At 43.3% G+C, this 15156-nt stretch overlaps 1 protein-coding gene across 1 annotated transcript; it reads right to left on the bottom strand.

Moving 5' to 3' along the window:
• Positions 1–2279: 2279 nt before the first annotated feature.
• Positions 2280–11850, bottom strand: LOC126109475 (protein starmaker-like). Its single transcript, XM_049914502.1, has 3 exons — positions 10947–11850; positions 9542–10815; positions 2280–2363 (listed from the first exon to the last, which is right to left on the bottom strand). Exons 1-3 carry the CDS (start codon positions 11848–11850, stop codon positions 2280–2282), a joined length of 2262 nt encoding a protein of 753 aa, XP_049770459.1.
• Between the last annotated feature and the right edge of the window lie 3306 nt (positions 11851–15156).

The raw sequence follows: 15156 nt of genomic DNA on the forward strand, positions 1-15156 counted from the left end.
CGGCAACAACACATACGACAGTTATCAGAAAGCATTACCAACAATAACACCTGGCACTAATAATTAAATAATTATGGAAAAGAAGAATTAGAATTATACAGATTAGCATAGCACATACCAAGCCATGTTCAGTACTATGACAAGCGGACTGGATAAAGGAAGAGGATAAGATTGAAAGGACAGTGATAACGGCTGTTACGAAAGAACAAAACATAGAGAACGTAGGAAAATAATGTGAAGGAGCTGAAGAGACGACAAAGAGCCACACAGACTGTGCGAGAGTTGGCTATTATTACAGGAGGTGGACCATTAGCTGTCTTGTGAAGTTTGAACGGTATTTAATTTCTCTGCTATTCTGAGGAAGATGTTCCAAAGTCGGGTTCATGATACAGAAAATTGTTTAGAGAACACTGCAGTGTTATGTGACGGTACAGAGAGAATTTTTTTTTCTTATGGGACTCAACTTCTGTGGTCATCAGTCCCCTAGAACTTAGAACTACTTAAACCTAACTAACCTAAGGACATCACACACATCCATGCCCGACGCAGGATTCGAACCTGCGACCGTAACGGTCACGCGCTTCCAGACTGTAGCGCCTAGAACCGCACGGCCACCCCGGCCGGCCAGAGAGAATTTTACTTTGTTGAGTACGAGTATGTATGCTTTGCTGTTCAAGTAATAGAGTGAGAGCTGAAGACAAATAAAAAGGAATGCAAATGTTTTTTGTTTCAGTCTTTGATCACAATATCAACTATTTAGACGATGACCGGTTTCAGTCCGTAATGACCATCCTCAGATCTACAATATGCAAAAATATGCACCTAGTGAGCGGTGTGTCTTTCAACATAATACAGCAATACGTATCACAGTATACTATCACGCAACCAGGGAAATGTACAGATAAAATACAGTAAAAAGTACCTTTTTTACTCTATGTCCTAAAGTGATAAGGCCATAATGGCATCGTCAAAACATATAATCACCACAGCATCGTCACATAGATCTAAAATAAGGTGTAGAATAGGCCACATCGTCCACACAGTCATTATTGAAACTGGCTACTGAAGTACAGTAGCTACCAGAAATGTTTGCCTACATCCTCCCTAGATGTCGCTACTGTGGGCTTAGATGTAGTCATCATTTACGCAAAAAACATAATCTAATTAAAACACATTAGGTAAAATACATGTAGCAGACTTTTAAAATTGATAACTATCATAGAAACCAATTGTGATACATTAAAAGACGAATACAGTTACCCCTATAAAATTTTTAAAAGGAAATATATGAAGAGAATAGGTCCGACCCTTTTTATGGTGAATTTATGGTTAACAATTAATTTACGTAATACATTGTCTGTAGCTACCTATAAATTGCCTATGAAAGATAAAATGTCTATATGACTGCTGAAAAAAGCCAGATCAATGATCAGCGCCCTCTGTTGGGTCGGCCGCCAGGATGTTACATAGGCGCGCACCGATCGTAAGATGCTGTGCTGATTATATTCATATGTTTTGACGATGCCATTATGGCCTTATCACTTTATGACATTGAATAAAAAAGGTACATTTTACTGTATTTTATCTGTACATTTCCCTGGTGGCATGATAGTATACCGTGATGCGTATTGCTTTATTATGTTGAAAGACACACTGCTCACTAGGTGTATATATTTGTATATTGTAGATCTGAGGATGGTCATTACGGACTGAAACCGGTTATCGTCTAAAGAATTGATATTGTGATCAAACACTGGAATAAAAAAAAAAAAAACGTTTGACAGTATTGGATCACTTTCGGTATACGCGACTATGTCACAGTTGGTGAAAAAGGAGTGCAGTGACTGAGAAGACGAGAGAGCAAAAACAGACTGTGATAGTCTCTAGGCTTAGCGACTTGTAGCTGTGGTGGTAGCGACTTGTAGCTGTGGTGGTAGTTCGTAGGCTGGTGTGATATGGTCGAAAAACCCTACGAAACAGATGTGTCGTATACGTTATTTCATCGCCAGTTGAAGCCTGCCTGAGATTTCGTACGAAATAGATCCTGAAGAATGCCATCACTATAGTCTAGTAATAGGGTTGTTAGCGTCTCTACGCGTTTATTTTTAAGCTCGAAAGGGAATAATTGTTTGTATGCTACAGTAAAAACTATCCTGTGCCAAACACTTCAGTCATTCATGGTGAATAGTTGTTGATACTCAAAACTGGGCTTCTCATATACAAATCCTCTCCATGCATCCACATTCATACTCCGTGTGGTTACGGAGGGAGGGTGTGTATTAAAGCAGGCCAGAATAATTTTCCTTGCTTGCTAATCCACTGGCATATACTGCACTGGAAGAACGGCTGTCTCTCTTATCAAACTATGAAAAAAACACGCATTAGAACTCACACATACACATACACGCATACACGCGCGCGCCCACACACACACACACACACACACACACACACACACACACACACACACACACACACGTGTCTGAAAAGATTCAAACTTCGTGAGCGCCTACCGAAAACAAATCTGTGAAAGAAACCACTGTCACCAACGTACCTGAGACGTAAAACTGTAGCAAAAACTATGTCTAAGCCACAGCAACGTAGTAGCTTCCAGAATTCATCAATGAGCACGAGAAAACTTAAGTAAACGCTGTTAAGGGCGCGTAACACAATCTATAAACACCAAACCACACCATATACTTTTTTCCAAACCGAAACCTCTAGTAATTTTACCGATAGCCACATCTCATGTTAAACATAAAAACCACAATAAAAAACGTTAAGCAGGCAAATAAGAAGCAAGTGCAGCTCAGGACACGTCAGCTATAGCAATGATAAGGGTCTGAAAAGTGAATATGCTTCTACTGAACCTGATACACAGTTTAAAGGTTAAATTATAAACAAAAATCAATTCAGTCGTTGCTCTGATTTACCTGCGTTGTAGATGACACGCTGTATTAATTTAAAATTATGGCTTATTACTATTGGCAACCACAGCGCACGCAAAATGTAAACTAAATGGCAAAGTATATGTGTAATTTAAACAACAATAAAATATGACGTCAACATGTTCCTAACTGACATAAAATTTGTATGTATACATTTCAGAAACAATAAAAGAACATACCCACATGCCACAACTATGGGGAAACAACTTTATCGGTTAAACAAAACATAATTTGTGTTCTCGCGAGAAGGCGGACCCCCTTTAATTCGTTATTGCCTCTATCAGCTATGTCTCTTGCTCACTAGATGAAAGTTCTTGTCCTCCTTGTCCCATTTCAACGCCCACATGCTATTCCTCGTCTTTTTATCCTACGCGATACTCAAAATGTTACCACCGAAACACAACGTAATTTGGCGCGTTTAATACATAGAGGGGGAATATCTATAGAATGAGCATTCAGATGCGCATAATTTCTGTCGCCAACGTACATTGCCTCCTGAGTCACTTGACTTTGTGGTACATAAATATGAAGTCACTCTTTCACCGTTCATATATTTCGATTTGCGTCTGTAGCAGCTACACTTGTACCATTACTGTTAGTCGTAAATACGTGCGTACAAATAGTTCCAGTATTTGTGATATTGTTTCGATCTTAGTACAAAATGTAGGCAGACATCATTAAACCAAAAGACACTGGAAATATAACGTTTAGTGTTGGCAACAAAACATGCGCAATACGCTATGCTCATTTCATACGCATTCCCACTCTATAGTTTAGTATAGATAAATAATCATACTAGAATGGATCGAGTATTTAAACTGACTCACCATTTTATTTACTACGATGCCGTGTGGCGTAATGGCGCAAATAATCCGCGCAAATCCGTATGTCTATTCTGTATAAGACGCGGCGTCCGTTGGTCCCGATCTGCACAGTCGTCTTCTTTCTGCAGACAGTTGAATGAGCTGCGGCAGCAGAGATGTTCCTACCTGATACAGAGAGCTAACAGAGGCTCTAATCCGATAAAGCATAGCAGGCAAAGACCATAGAGTAGGAATATTTAATGGCGTGCGCCTTCTGATGCGCGGAGTCCAATTTTTGTCGCTAACGTACGTCTCCAAAGATCACGTGATTATGATGTAGCGCAAGGTTTGTTCGTAAGAACTCTGAAGATTTTGAATGCCATCACATCGCTAATAGAGAAAGATGTCGTTCAAAAGTATGATGGATTTTGCTAACACGTTTCGCAGGCCTCTTAATACCGTAGTTTATATTCGGTGTCTGGAATGAACCTGGTTAACGCCTTTAAGAGATAACTGCAATGGCATTTTGCTTGTCTGCGACAAATGTTGCAGCTTATGTGTCGCTAATTATGTTGCTGTGGAAAAAGAAGGAACAGCCACCGACACCTTTTAAGTTTCTTGCTCCACTTGATCGTATTGTTGGCTCCTGTTTTCAGAAATTATACTGCAGCGGCATTGCGAAATGTCTTCCTATTGCGACAAAGTAAGAGTGCCCCGAAAGATATCGAATTTTGACCTATGACAACCAGCAAATTGACTAAGTTACTCATACTGAAATATTTTTAGGGGTGATATTCCCTTTACAACTTCTGGTGTCATATCTTTTGGGTAGCTAAACTATTAATCGTATATACCCTTTCCCCATTGTATCTACAAGATTGTCACAAACAGTCTGAAAAGCTTGTGAGAGTGTTGCAGATAGGTTGTGCTGAGAAATAGTTGTTAAGAAAAAAATCGATACATAGGGCCGTTTCCGAGTTAATTAGCATTGAAGTTAGCCAATGAGAGCGTAGCTCACGTAAATTCAAGCGGTCCGTCAGAGACCGCGTCGCCAAATGAGACCTTCGTTTGGTTTCCTAAAACCGAACATGTCATCCACCCTATGAGAACGACTGACACTATTTGTATCTCGAAGGACACTTGAGTTTGCTCGCGAAACGACCTGACTGATCAACTTCATTGCTGATTAACTTGGAAATGGCGTAGTTTATCGAATTTTTTAACGATTATTTCTCAGCACAACAAATCTTGTAACACTTTAACAAGCTTTCCAGACTGTTTCTGACCGTCCTGTACATTACTACATGACTATGTAAGGCCGCGCGGAGTGGGTATGCGGTTTGAGGCTTCATGCCACGGACTGCGCGGCCCCTCCCGCAGGAGGTTCGAGAACTTCCTTGGGCATGGGTGTGTGTGTTGTTCTGAGTACAAGTTAAAGTATTGTGTAAAACATAGGGATCGATTACCTCAGAAGTTTGGTCACTTAGGAATTCACACACACATTTTGACTACGCAAGAACCAGGTTACAGGGTGCCTAACTAACGACCTTAGGGCAAGAACCATTTTATTTTCAATATTTCGCGGAATTATCGGTCGCATTTAAAAAGTCAAAAAGCTGTCATAATCTATCCATTAAGGGGTATAATCGTGTGTTGCATGTTTAAGACAATAATACAAGCATTACAGTTAGAAATTGTGTGTCTTGAAGGCTAGATTTATCTAGTATTTCAGAATGACAGTACTTACTAATTTCCAACAAGTTTATACAATTTAAAGCCTTAAGGAAATTTTTCCTCGCTGACACCCCCACAATATGATGAAAGGTAAAAGTTTATCGTTTACTACATTATCGCTTTTCGTGCAGTCAACCTTCAGCACCAGGCATACTAACTTTCAACTCTATTCGCAACAGTTTCCAGACAGTATCCACATATCTACACTGAATACATCTGCAGCTTTAAACAGAGGCGACAAAAGTCATGGCATACCTCCTAAAATCGTGTTGGATCTCCTTCTGCCTGGCGTAGTGCAGCATCTAAACGTGGGAGGCTCCTGCAGAAATACTGAAAGGAGGGAAGACTATGTTTGATGTCCTGTTGACATTAGAAACGGATCACAAGCTGAGATTGTGTCAAGGGTTGGGAAGGAAATCGGTCGTGGAGTTTGAAAAGAACCAACCAGGCATTCCCCTGGAGCGATTTATGGAAATCACGGAAAGCCTAAATCTCCTATGGCAGGATGTGAGTTTGAACCTTCATCCTCCCGAATGCGGGTCCAGTGTGCTAATCACTGCACTGCCTCCCTCGGTGGGAATTTTGAGTCATGCTGCGTCTAAGGCCGTCCATAAATGCGAAAGTGTTGCCGACGCAGGATTTTGTGCACGAACTGACTTCTCGTCTATGTCCCATAAAAGTTCGAAGCGATTCATGTCGGGCAACTTGGATGGCCAAATGTTCTTCAACGCAGTCGCGAACAGTTGTGACCATTTTAATCTACAAAAATTCCACCGTTGTTTGTGTACGTGAATTTCATGAATGGTTGCAGATTGTCTCCAAGTAGTACAACATAACCATTTTCACTCAGTGATCCGTCTCATTGGACCAGAGAACCAAGTCCATTCCAAGTAAACAGAGCCCACACCGTGATGGAGCCACCGGCAACTTGCACAGTGGCTTTTTCGTGGAGTCTGCGATGCCGTCGGACACTACCGCCATCTCTTACCAGCTGAAATCTGGACTCATCTGACAATGCCACGCGTTTCCATTCGTCTAGGGTCCAACCGACGCGGTCAAGAGCCTGGTCCCGGCGGAGGTTCGAGTCCTCCCTCGGGCAGGGGTGTGTGTGTCTGTCCTTAGGATAATCTAGGTTAAGTAGTGTGTAAGCTTAGGGACTGATAGCCTTGGCAGTTAAGTCCCATAAGATTTCACACACATTTGAATTTTTTTGGTCAAGAGCCCAGGATAGGCGCTGCAGGCGATGTCGTGCTATTACAAGATGGGGTAAATAAGTGACCTGGGGAACCGAATTCCAAGGTATAAAGAATAAAACAGAGGAAAAGAAATACGGTACTAACCTGCCTACAGAAGATGTTGAAAGTGGCCACCGTTCATCTCTTGGCATTTTTAGGTCCTGGTCAGGAAGTTGCTGAAGGCGGATCGAAGCTGGACAGCTGGAATTGCTGTAGTCTCATCCGAAATGTCCCGGTGCAGTACTTGCAGACTATTAGGGTTGTTGCGATACACCTTAGACTTGAGGGCTCCCCACAAAAAGTAATCGCATACTGACAGGGCAGGTGACCTAGGCTAACAACTCTGGCAGACGTGAAGATCATGTAAATGTGTTCCAACAATCAAGTCCATTCGTATCCATTCGTCCGGGCCACTTTTATTTGCCTCACTCTCTACTAAAGGCAGTAGCATCGGTCGTCTGCTGCCATAGCCCATTAGTGCCTAATTTCGCCGCATTGTCCTAACGCATACATTGATTCATGAAGTGTTGCTGGTCTGCTAGCACTGTCACCTCTACGAAAACTCACCTGCCTCGAGTGACTGGGTGTTTGTGTTGTCCACATCATTTCATTATCATTCCTGTACGTGGTGACATTGGACTGAGCCGAGGTTGGGAATTTGTACAGGCGCTGATAGCCGCGCAGTTGAGCGCCCCACAAACCATCATCATCATCACCTACGAAAACGCCGCTGCTCTCGGTCGTCAAGTGAAGGCCGGCAGCCATTGCGATGTCCGCCGCGAGAAGTAATGCCTGAAAGTTGGTATTCTCGGCACAATCTTGACAATGTGGACGACGGAGTATTGAATTTCCTAGCAATTTCCGAAACGGAATGTCCGATGCGTCTAGGTCCAACTACCATTTCCGGTTCAAAGTCTGTTAATTCCTGTCGTGCGGCCATAACCACTGCGAAAACGTTTAAACATGGACCACCTGAGTGCAAAAGACAGCTCCGCCAACTTGCGTACGCGATACTGCCGTTATCTGTATATGTGGGTGTCGCTGTCTCATGACTTCTGTCACCTGACTGTGCTTTAAAAGTGCGACACAACTCTTACAATTAGAAACTGTATAGCTGTCTTGATTCGCTCAAGTACCCCTACTTAATTCATCCAGTATTTCAGAGCGAGAGTACTTAGCAACATCCAACAAATTTCATCTATTTCAAGGCTTTATTAAACGTTTTCTCGCTGGCACCCCCACCCCCAACAAAAATGACGAAAGGAAAACTATTTATCGCTTGCTACCGTTTTGCTGTTCGTGAAGTCAAACTTCAGTAACAGGCACGACAATTTAATTTATTTAGTCTTTACTATCAACTCCTTTGGTAACAGTTTGCAGACGGTATCCACATATACCGCCGAATTTAAGTGCAAAATTATAGTATTGTTGGACACACAGTTCAGGAGATACGACGTCATAAAAATTCACATGCGTGAAAAACCAGCTTTTCTTAAAACGGAGACAAAACTACCCCATCAGGTTTTTGATAATGAGTGTGCTCACACGACTTCAAAAACACTTTACACAATATTTCAATGCTTTTTAAAACTTTTTCTCGCTTACAAACCCTCAAAATAAGAAGGGAAAACAGTTAACGGCTTACCTCCGTTGTTTATGCAGTAAAATTTAGGTATCCAGCATGACGTTTTTGATTTATTCTTTCTTCACCAAGAACTCAATTCGCTACTCATTTTCGTACTGTATCAAAGTATACCACTTTTATTTATTTAATGGCATGGCTAGGGCCCCCATCGGGCAGGCCGTTCGCCGGATGTCGATCTCTAAATTTGACGCCACTTCGGCGACCTGCAGTCAATGAGGATGATAGGATGATGATGATGATGACAGCTCAACACCCAGTCTCTGGGCGGAGAAAATTCCCCGACCCAGCCCGGAATCTAATCCGGGCCCAGAGGATTGGCAATCCGTCACGCTGACCATTCAGCTAACATATACCACTGGGAAACATCCAAAAATGCGGAAAACATAGTTCAGGAGAAGAATTAACTTTTCTGAAAAATGTTTCTAGAAATACACTGACGGGAAAGAAATTGCAACACCAAAAAATAACTAACACAGAGTAACGAAATTTCGGAAATAAATTTGTCTAGGTAACATATTTAAGTGATTAACACTGCAAGATCACAGGTTAAGTAAGTGCCATATAAGCCATTACAAATGCGAAATACTGGTTTATTAACAACCGGTGTAATCGCCAGAATGTTGAATGCGTACAGTTGCTGGACGTCAGTTTGTGGCATTGAGTTCCATGCCTGTTGCACCTGGTCGGTCAATACGGGGATGATTAACCCAGTTGTCATCTGCTGATGTCCCATATGTGCTCGACTCGAGACAGATCTGGTCATCGAGCGGGCCTAGGCAACATGTCAACACTCTGTAGAGCGTGGTGAGTTACAACAATGGTATGTGGACGAGCGTTACCCAACTGCAAACCATCACCTGGAAAGCTCTTCATGAAAGGCAGCACAAGAGGTAGAATCACGAGACAGACGCACAAATTTGCTGTCAACTGGCCTGCTTTGGCCAACACACGGCCATCATTAGCACCGATGGAGAACCAGGTTTCAGCAGAAAACACAATGGAACTCCACCCCGCCCTCCAAGAAGGTGGGATTTTCACTGCCCGGGGACTGGGTGTTTGTGTTGTCCTCATCATTTCATCCTCATCATCATCATTAGTGACAGTGGCAAGATGGGACTGTGTAAAACTTGGACTGCATAAGAATTGGGACTTCATACATGCAGTTGAGCGCCCCACAAAGCAGACATCATCATCTTCATCATCATCTTCATCTTCCTCATCTACTTCATCTACATCTTCATCATCTACTTCATCTACTTCATTTTCTTCATCATCTACTTCATTTTCTTCATAATCTACTTCATTTTCTTCATCATCTACTTCATTTTCTTCATCATCTACTTCATTTTCTTCGTCATTTACTTCATTTTCTTCGTCATCTACTTCATTTTCTTCGTCATCTACTTCATTTTCTTCGTCATCTACTTCATTTTCTTCATCATCTACTTCATTTTCTTCATCATCTACTTCATTTTCTTCATCATCTGCATAATCTTCATCTTCATCATCATCTTCGTCTTCGTCGTCGTCGTCATCTTCTTCGTCGTCGTCGTTATCTCCGTCGTCGTCGTCGTCATCTTCTTCGTCGTCGTCGTCATCTTCTTCGTCGTTGTCGTCATCTTCTTCGTCGTCGTCGTCATCTTCTTCGTCGTCGTCGTCATCTTCTTCGTCGTCGTCGTTATCTCCGTCGTCGTCGTCGTCATCTTCTTCGTCGTCGTCGTCATCTTCTTCGTCGTCGTCGTCATCTTCTTCGTCGTCGTCATCTTCTTCGTCGTCGTCGTCATCTTCTTCGTCGTCGTCGTCATCTTCTTCGTCGTCGTCGTCATCTTCTTCGTCGTCGTCGTCATCTTCTTCGTCGTCGTCGTCATCTTCTTCGTCGTCGTCGTCATCTTCTTCTTCGTCGTCGTCATCTTCTTCTTCGTCGTCGTCATCTTCTTCGTCGTCGTCGTCATCTTCTTCGTCATCGTCGTCATCTTCGTCGTCGTCGTCGTCATCTTCTTCGTCGTCGTCGTCATCTTCTTCGTCGTCGTCGTCATCTTCTTCGTCGTCGTCATCTTCGTCGTCGTCGTCGTCTTCTTCGTCGTCGTCGTCGTCTTCTTCTTCGTCGTCGTCGTCATCTTCGTCGTCGTCGTCGTCATCTTCGTCGTCGTCGTCGTCATCTTCGTCGTCGTCGTCGTCTTCTTCGTCGTCGTCGTCGTCTTCTTCGTCGTCGTCGTCGTCTTCTTCTTCGTCGTCGTCGTCTTCTTCGTCGTCGTCGTCGTCATCTTCGTCGTCGTCGTCGTCATCTTCGTCGTCGTCGTCGTCATCTTCGTCGTCGTCGTCGTCATCTTCGTCGTCGTCGTCGTCGTCGTCGTCGTCATCTTCGTAGTCGTCGTCGTCGTCTTCTTCTTCTTCTTCTTCTTCTTCTACGCCGCCGCCGCCGCCGTCGTCGTCGTCATCTTCTTCTTCTTCTTATTCTTCGTCGTCGTCGTCGTCGTCGTCGTCGTCGTCATCTTCTTCTTCGTCGTCGTCGTTGTCTTCTTCTTCTTCGTCGTCGTCGTCGTCGTCGTCGTCGTCGTCGTCGTCGTCGTCGTCGTCATCTTCTTCTTCTTCGTCGTCGTCGTCGTCGTCGTCGTCGTCATCTTCTTCGTCGTCGTCGTCATCTTCTTCGTCGTCGTCGTCATCTTCTTCGTCGTCGTCGTCATCTTCTTCGTCGTCGTCGTCATCTTCTTCGTCGTCGTCGTCATCTTCGTCGTCGTCGTCGTCTTCGTCGTCGTCGTCGTCGTCTTCTTCTTCGTCGTCGTCGTCATCTTCGTCGTCGTCGTCGTCATCTTCGTCGTCGTCGTCGTCTTCTTCTTCGTCGTCGTCGTCTTCTTCGTCGTCGTCGTCGTCTTCTTCGTCGTCGTCGTCGTCTTCTTCGTCGTCGTCGTCGTCTTCTTCTTCGTCGTCGTCGTCATCTTCGTCGTCGTCGTCGTCATCTTCGTCGTCGTCGTCGTCATCTTCGTCGTCGTCGTCGTCGTCGTCGTCGTCGTCATCTTCGTAGTCGTCGTCGTCGTCTTCTTCTTCTTCTTCTTCTTCTTCTTCGTCGCCGCCGCCGCCGCCGTCGTCGTCGTCGTCGTCATCTTCTTCTTCTTCTTATTCTTCGTCGTCGTCGTCGTCGTCGTCGTCATCTTCTTCTTCGTCGTCGTCGTTGTCTTCTTCTTCTTCTTCGTCGTCGTCGTCGTCGTCGTCGTCGTCGTCGTCATCTTCTTCTTCTTCTTCGTCGTCGTCGTCGTCGTCGTCGTCTTCTTCGTCGTCGTCTTCTTCGTCGTCGTCGTCTTCTTCGTCGTCGTCGTCGTCGTCGTCGTCGTCTTCTTCTTCGTCGTCGTCACCTCCTTCTTCGTCGTCGTCTTCTTCTTCGTCGTCGTCACCTCCTTCTTCGTCGTCGTCTTATTCTTCTTCGTCGTCTTCTTCTTTACCATTTTCTTCTTCTTCATCATCACCATCCTCTTCACTGCCATCACCATCATCCAAGGGGCTTACGTCTGACACCACTCAAGTTGCAAATGGCGGTGGTTTGGGGTCAGTGGGATTCATGCCACAGGGTGTCTGACTCGGAGCTGTCGTTGAAGTAACCGATTTGTAACAGTTCGTTGTGTCATTGTAGTGCTAACTGCTGCTCAGATCGCTGCTGCAGGTGTAAGACGATGCGCCAGAGCCATGCGCCGAAAACGACCATTTTCTCTCTCGGCAGTGCCACAGACCGCCCGGAGCCAGGTCTTCTTGCGTCCGTACATTCTCGTGACCACCGCTGCCAGTAATCATGTACGGTGGCTACATTCTTGCCAAGCCTTCCTGCATTATCACAGACGGAACATCCAGCTTCTCGGATCCCTATTACACGATCCAGTTCAAATTCAGTGAGATGCTGATAATAACTCTTTGTCGCCTTACTGACGTTCTTGACTAACATCAAATGCTTCTACGATAATGATCGAAGCAGACGAAATGAATTAAAATTTGTGTTACGGCCGGGACACGAACCTGGGTCTTCTTCCTTTCTAGGCAGAAATGCTAACCATTATATTTCTGCCTAGCAAGCAAGAAGACCCGTGTTCGAGTCCCGGCCACAGCACCAATTTTAATTCATTTCGTCTGCTTCGATCATTCCCGTAGATAATAAAAAGACAAATGTCACAGGGAAACAATTATTAAATGCTTCGTTAACCCGCAACGGCCTTGCCGCAGTGGCTACACCGGTTCCCGTGAGATCACCGAAGTTAAGCGCTGTTGGGCGTGGTCGGCACTTGGATGGGTGACCATTCAGGCCGCCATGTGCTCTTACCATTTTTGGGGTACACTCAGCCTCGTGATGCCAATTGAGGAGCTACTCGAACGAATAGTAGCGGCTTCGGTCAAGGATACCATCGTAACGACCGGGAGAGCGGTGTGCTTGACCCCACGCCCCTCCTATCCGCATCCACCACTGAGGATGACACGGCGGTCGAATGGTCCCGATAGGCCACTCGTGGCCTGACGACGGAGTGAGTGCTTCGTTAACCCATATAGAAATCCCTGGAGGAAACACTACGCTCTTTTCGCAAGGAACTATAGCAGAAATTTAGAGAACCGGCATTTCAGGCCGACTGCAGAAAGATTGTATTGCGCGAACGTGCATTTCGCATTAAGAGCCACGAAGATAAGACGAGAGAAATTAAGGCTCAAACGGAGGCTTATAGATACTCGTTTTTCTTCGCTCTGTTTACGAGTGGAACGGGAAAGGATATGAACAGTAGTTTTACAAGGCACCCTCCGAAATGGTCTTTACGGTAGCTTGCGGAGTACATTCGTGGATGTAGATGTTGTTAAGAAGTCGCTTTTAATGTTTCTTCAGCATAAAATAAAAATAGGTTACGAGGTTGTAGTATACTACTCTAAACGGGTAACATCATATAAACATATTCTATGTGAAATCCAACCAATCCCTATCTTCAGGCTATATACTACGCTGCTGGTACGTGGTATGTTAAAATGTCTGTTATACTTAACGTTCCTCTCTTTCGCAAACGAAGACTTGTCTTACCACGACCTAGACAATTGCAAGTTAGGCTCGGTTGATTGGTAGGATACTAGGAAAAAGCACCCAGTCTACAAATAGACTGCTTACAAAATACTCTTGCGAGCCGTCCTAGAATATTGTGTGTGGTACACCTACCAAATTGGAGTATTAGGGGATATTAAACGTATGGAAAGAAGGATTTTATGAATGATCAGTCTCTTTTGACTCAAGGTGGACCACTGCGTAAATGCTGAAGAAGATGGAGAGGCAGTTGTACTACGAAAGTCTACTTACAAAGTTTCCAGAACCAATATTACGTGAAGAATATAGGAATGTACAGAGTGAGCATATAGTCTTTTCCTGATTACAAAAATTTTTTGCTAATGAACTACGCGGGATACAGCTATGCACTTGCTGCAGTTTGCAGCTTGACTCAAGTTTTTTGTGGATAAACATTCGTTGCAGAAGAACAATGTCATAAGTGGCTAAATGAATAGTTTAAAGGAGAGGTAGAAAACAAAACATTTTTTAAAAAGTCATAAAACAAAAGTAAAATTATCTACGGAACTGAAAGTTGGCCTATTTGTAACACTAAGTGTTCTCTACAAAATAGAAATATTATTCCCTTCAAACAACATCCCATTCACCACCTTACAACCCTTAAAGTAAATGTGTCATTGTTCTTCCGACCTTGTTATCGAACTTAACAAATATGACTAAAGAAGCCGTGTGGTAAAAAAAAAGAAATATATCTGTAAACCATAATTTTTTGTTCACTCTTAGTTTCATTCTTTTATCATTTTTATTATTTTCATCGTACAACTGACATAAAATAATATACTAAGTGAAATAAAGAACTTCCAGATGACATAAAAGCAACAAATAACGTGTCTGTGGAAAGAGAATCATAGAAGGTCTTGTAACATTTAGGAATGACGTTGCTGTTAACCAAATTGTTTAAATCTAGAATTCTGTTTCCTGAGAGCGTCATTCTTGTTGTACAGGCAGGTTTCAGATCCAAATTACTCCCATCTACATTCGCTGTTAAACGCCTCTTTCTCCCTCTGAACTGAACTTGTACCAACTCGGACTGTTTGTAGCTGTTCTTATACTGGAATATATCACTTCCCTTTTTCACATCGAAATAGTTTAATTTCGGAAACTTTGAAAATACTCCCGTCAACGTCCTTGGCCATTTAAGAAGCTATCTCATTATGCAAAGCTTTAATGTCATTGAAATCTGACAAACGCATTTCTCTAAGATGTAGCACATTTCCCTTCTTTTTTGCATTTCAGATGACTGATATGTACTGATCGGGAACATAAATTAGCCCTGCCTTCTTAGCACTCTTAACTGCTCTCTCAATGATGCTGTGAAATGCGTCTCCCTCATTCTGGGTGTCACCACGAATCAGATACTTGTGAGTAATGGACTGAATATCCAGCCTGTGTACTGCATACAAATATGTTGCAATCATGTATCTGAAATAGAAGAGAATGACCATTTTAATCAATGTGATTTTTGCAATAGAAATATTTTGTTGCACGATTTATGCGAATCAGTCTAAGTTAATGGTACTTACTTTTTCTACTTTTCCCTCCACAATTGTAGGAGTAAAATACGACATCCGTCTCAGGAAGGTTCCTGGATAACTCTTCAAGGCATTGTAAGACACAAGTTGCTATTTCTACTCTGTAACTAAACATTTGCGGGCCTACATTTATATGAACATTTTTCTTTAGTTTTACGTATAGAATAGCACACTGAAATAAT

This window comes from Schistocerca cancellata, chromosome 12 (assembly GCF_023864275.1).
Source record: "Schistocerca cancellata isolate TAMUIC-IGC-003103 chromosome 12, iqSchCanc2.1, whole genome shotgun sequence".
NCBI classification, from domain to species: domain Eukaryota; kingdom Metazoa; phylum Arthropoda; class Insecta; order Orthoptera; family Acrididae; genus Schistocerca; species Schistocerca cancellata.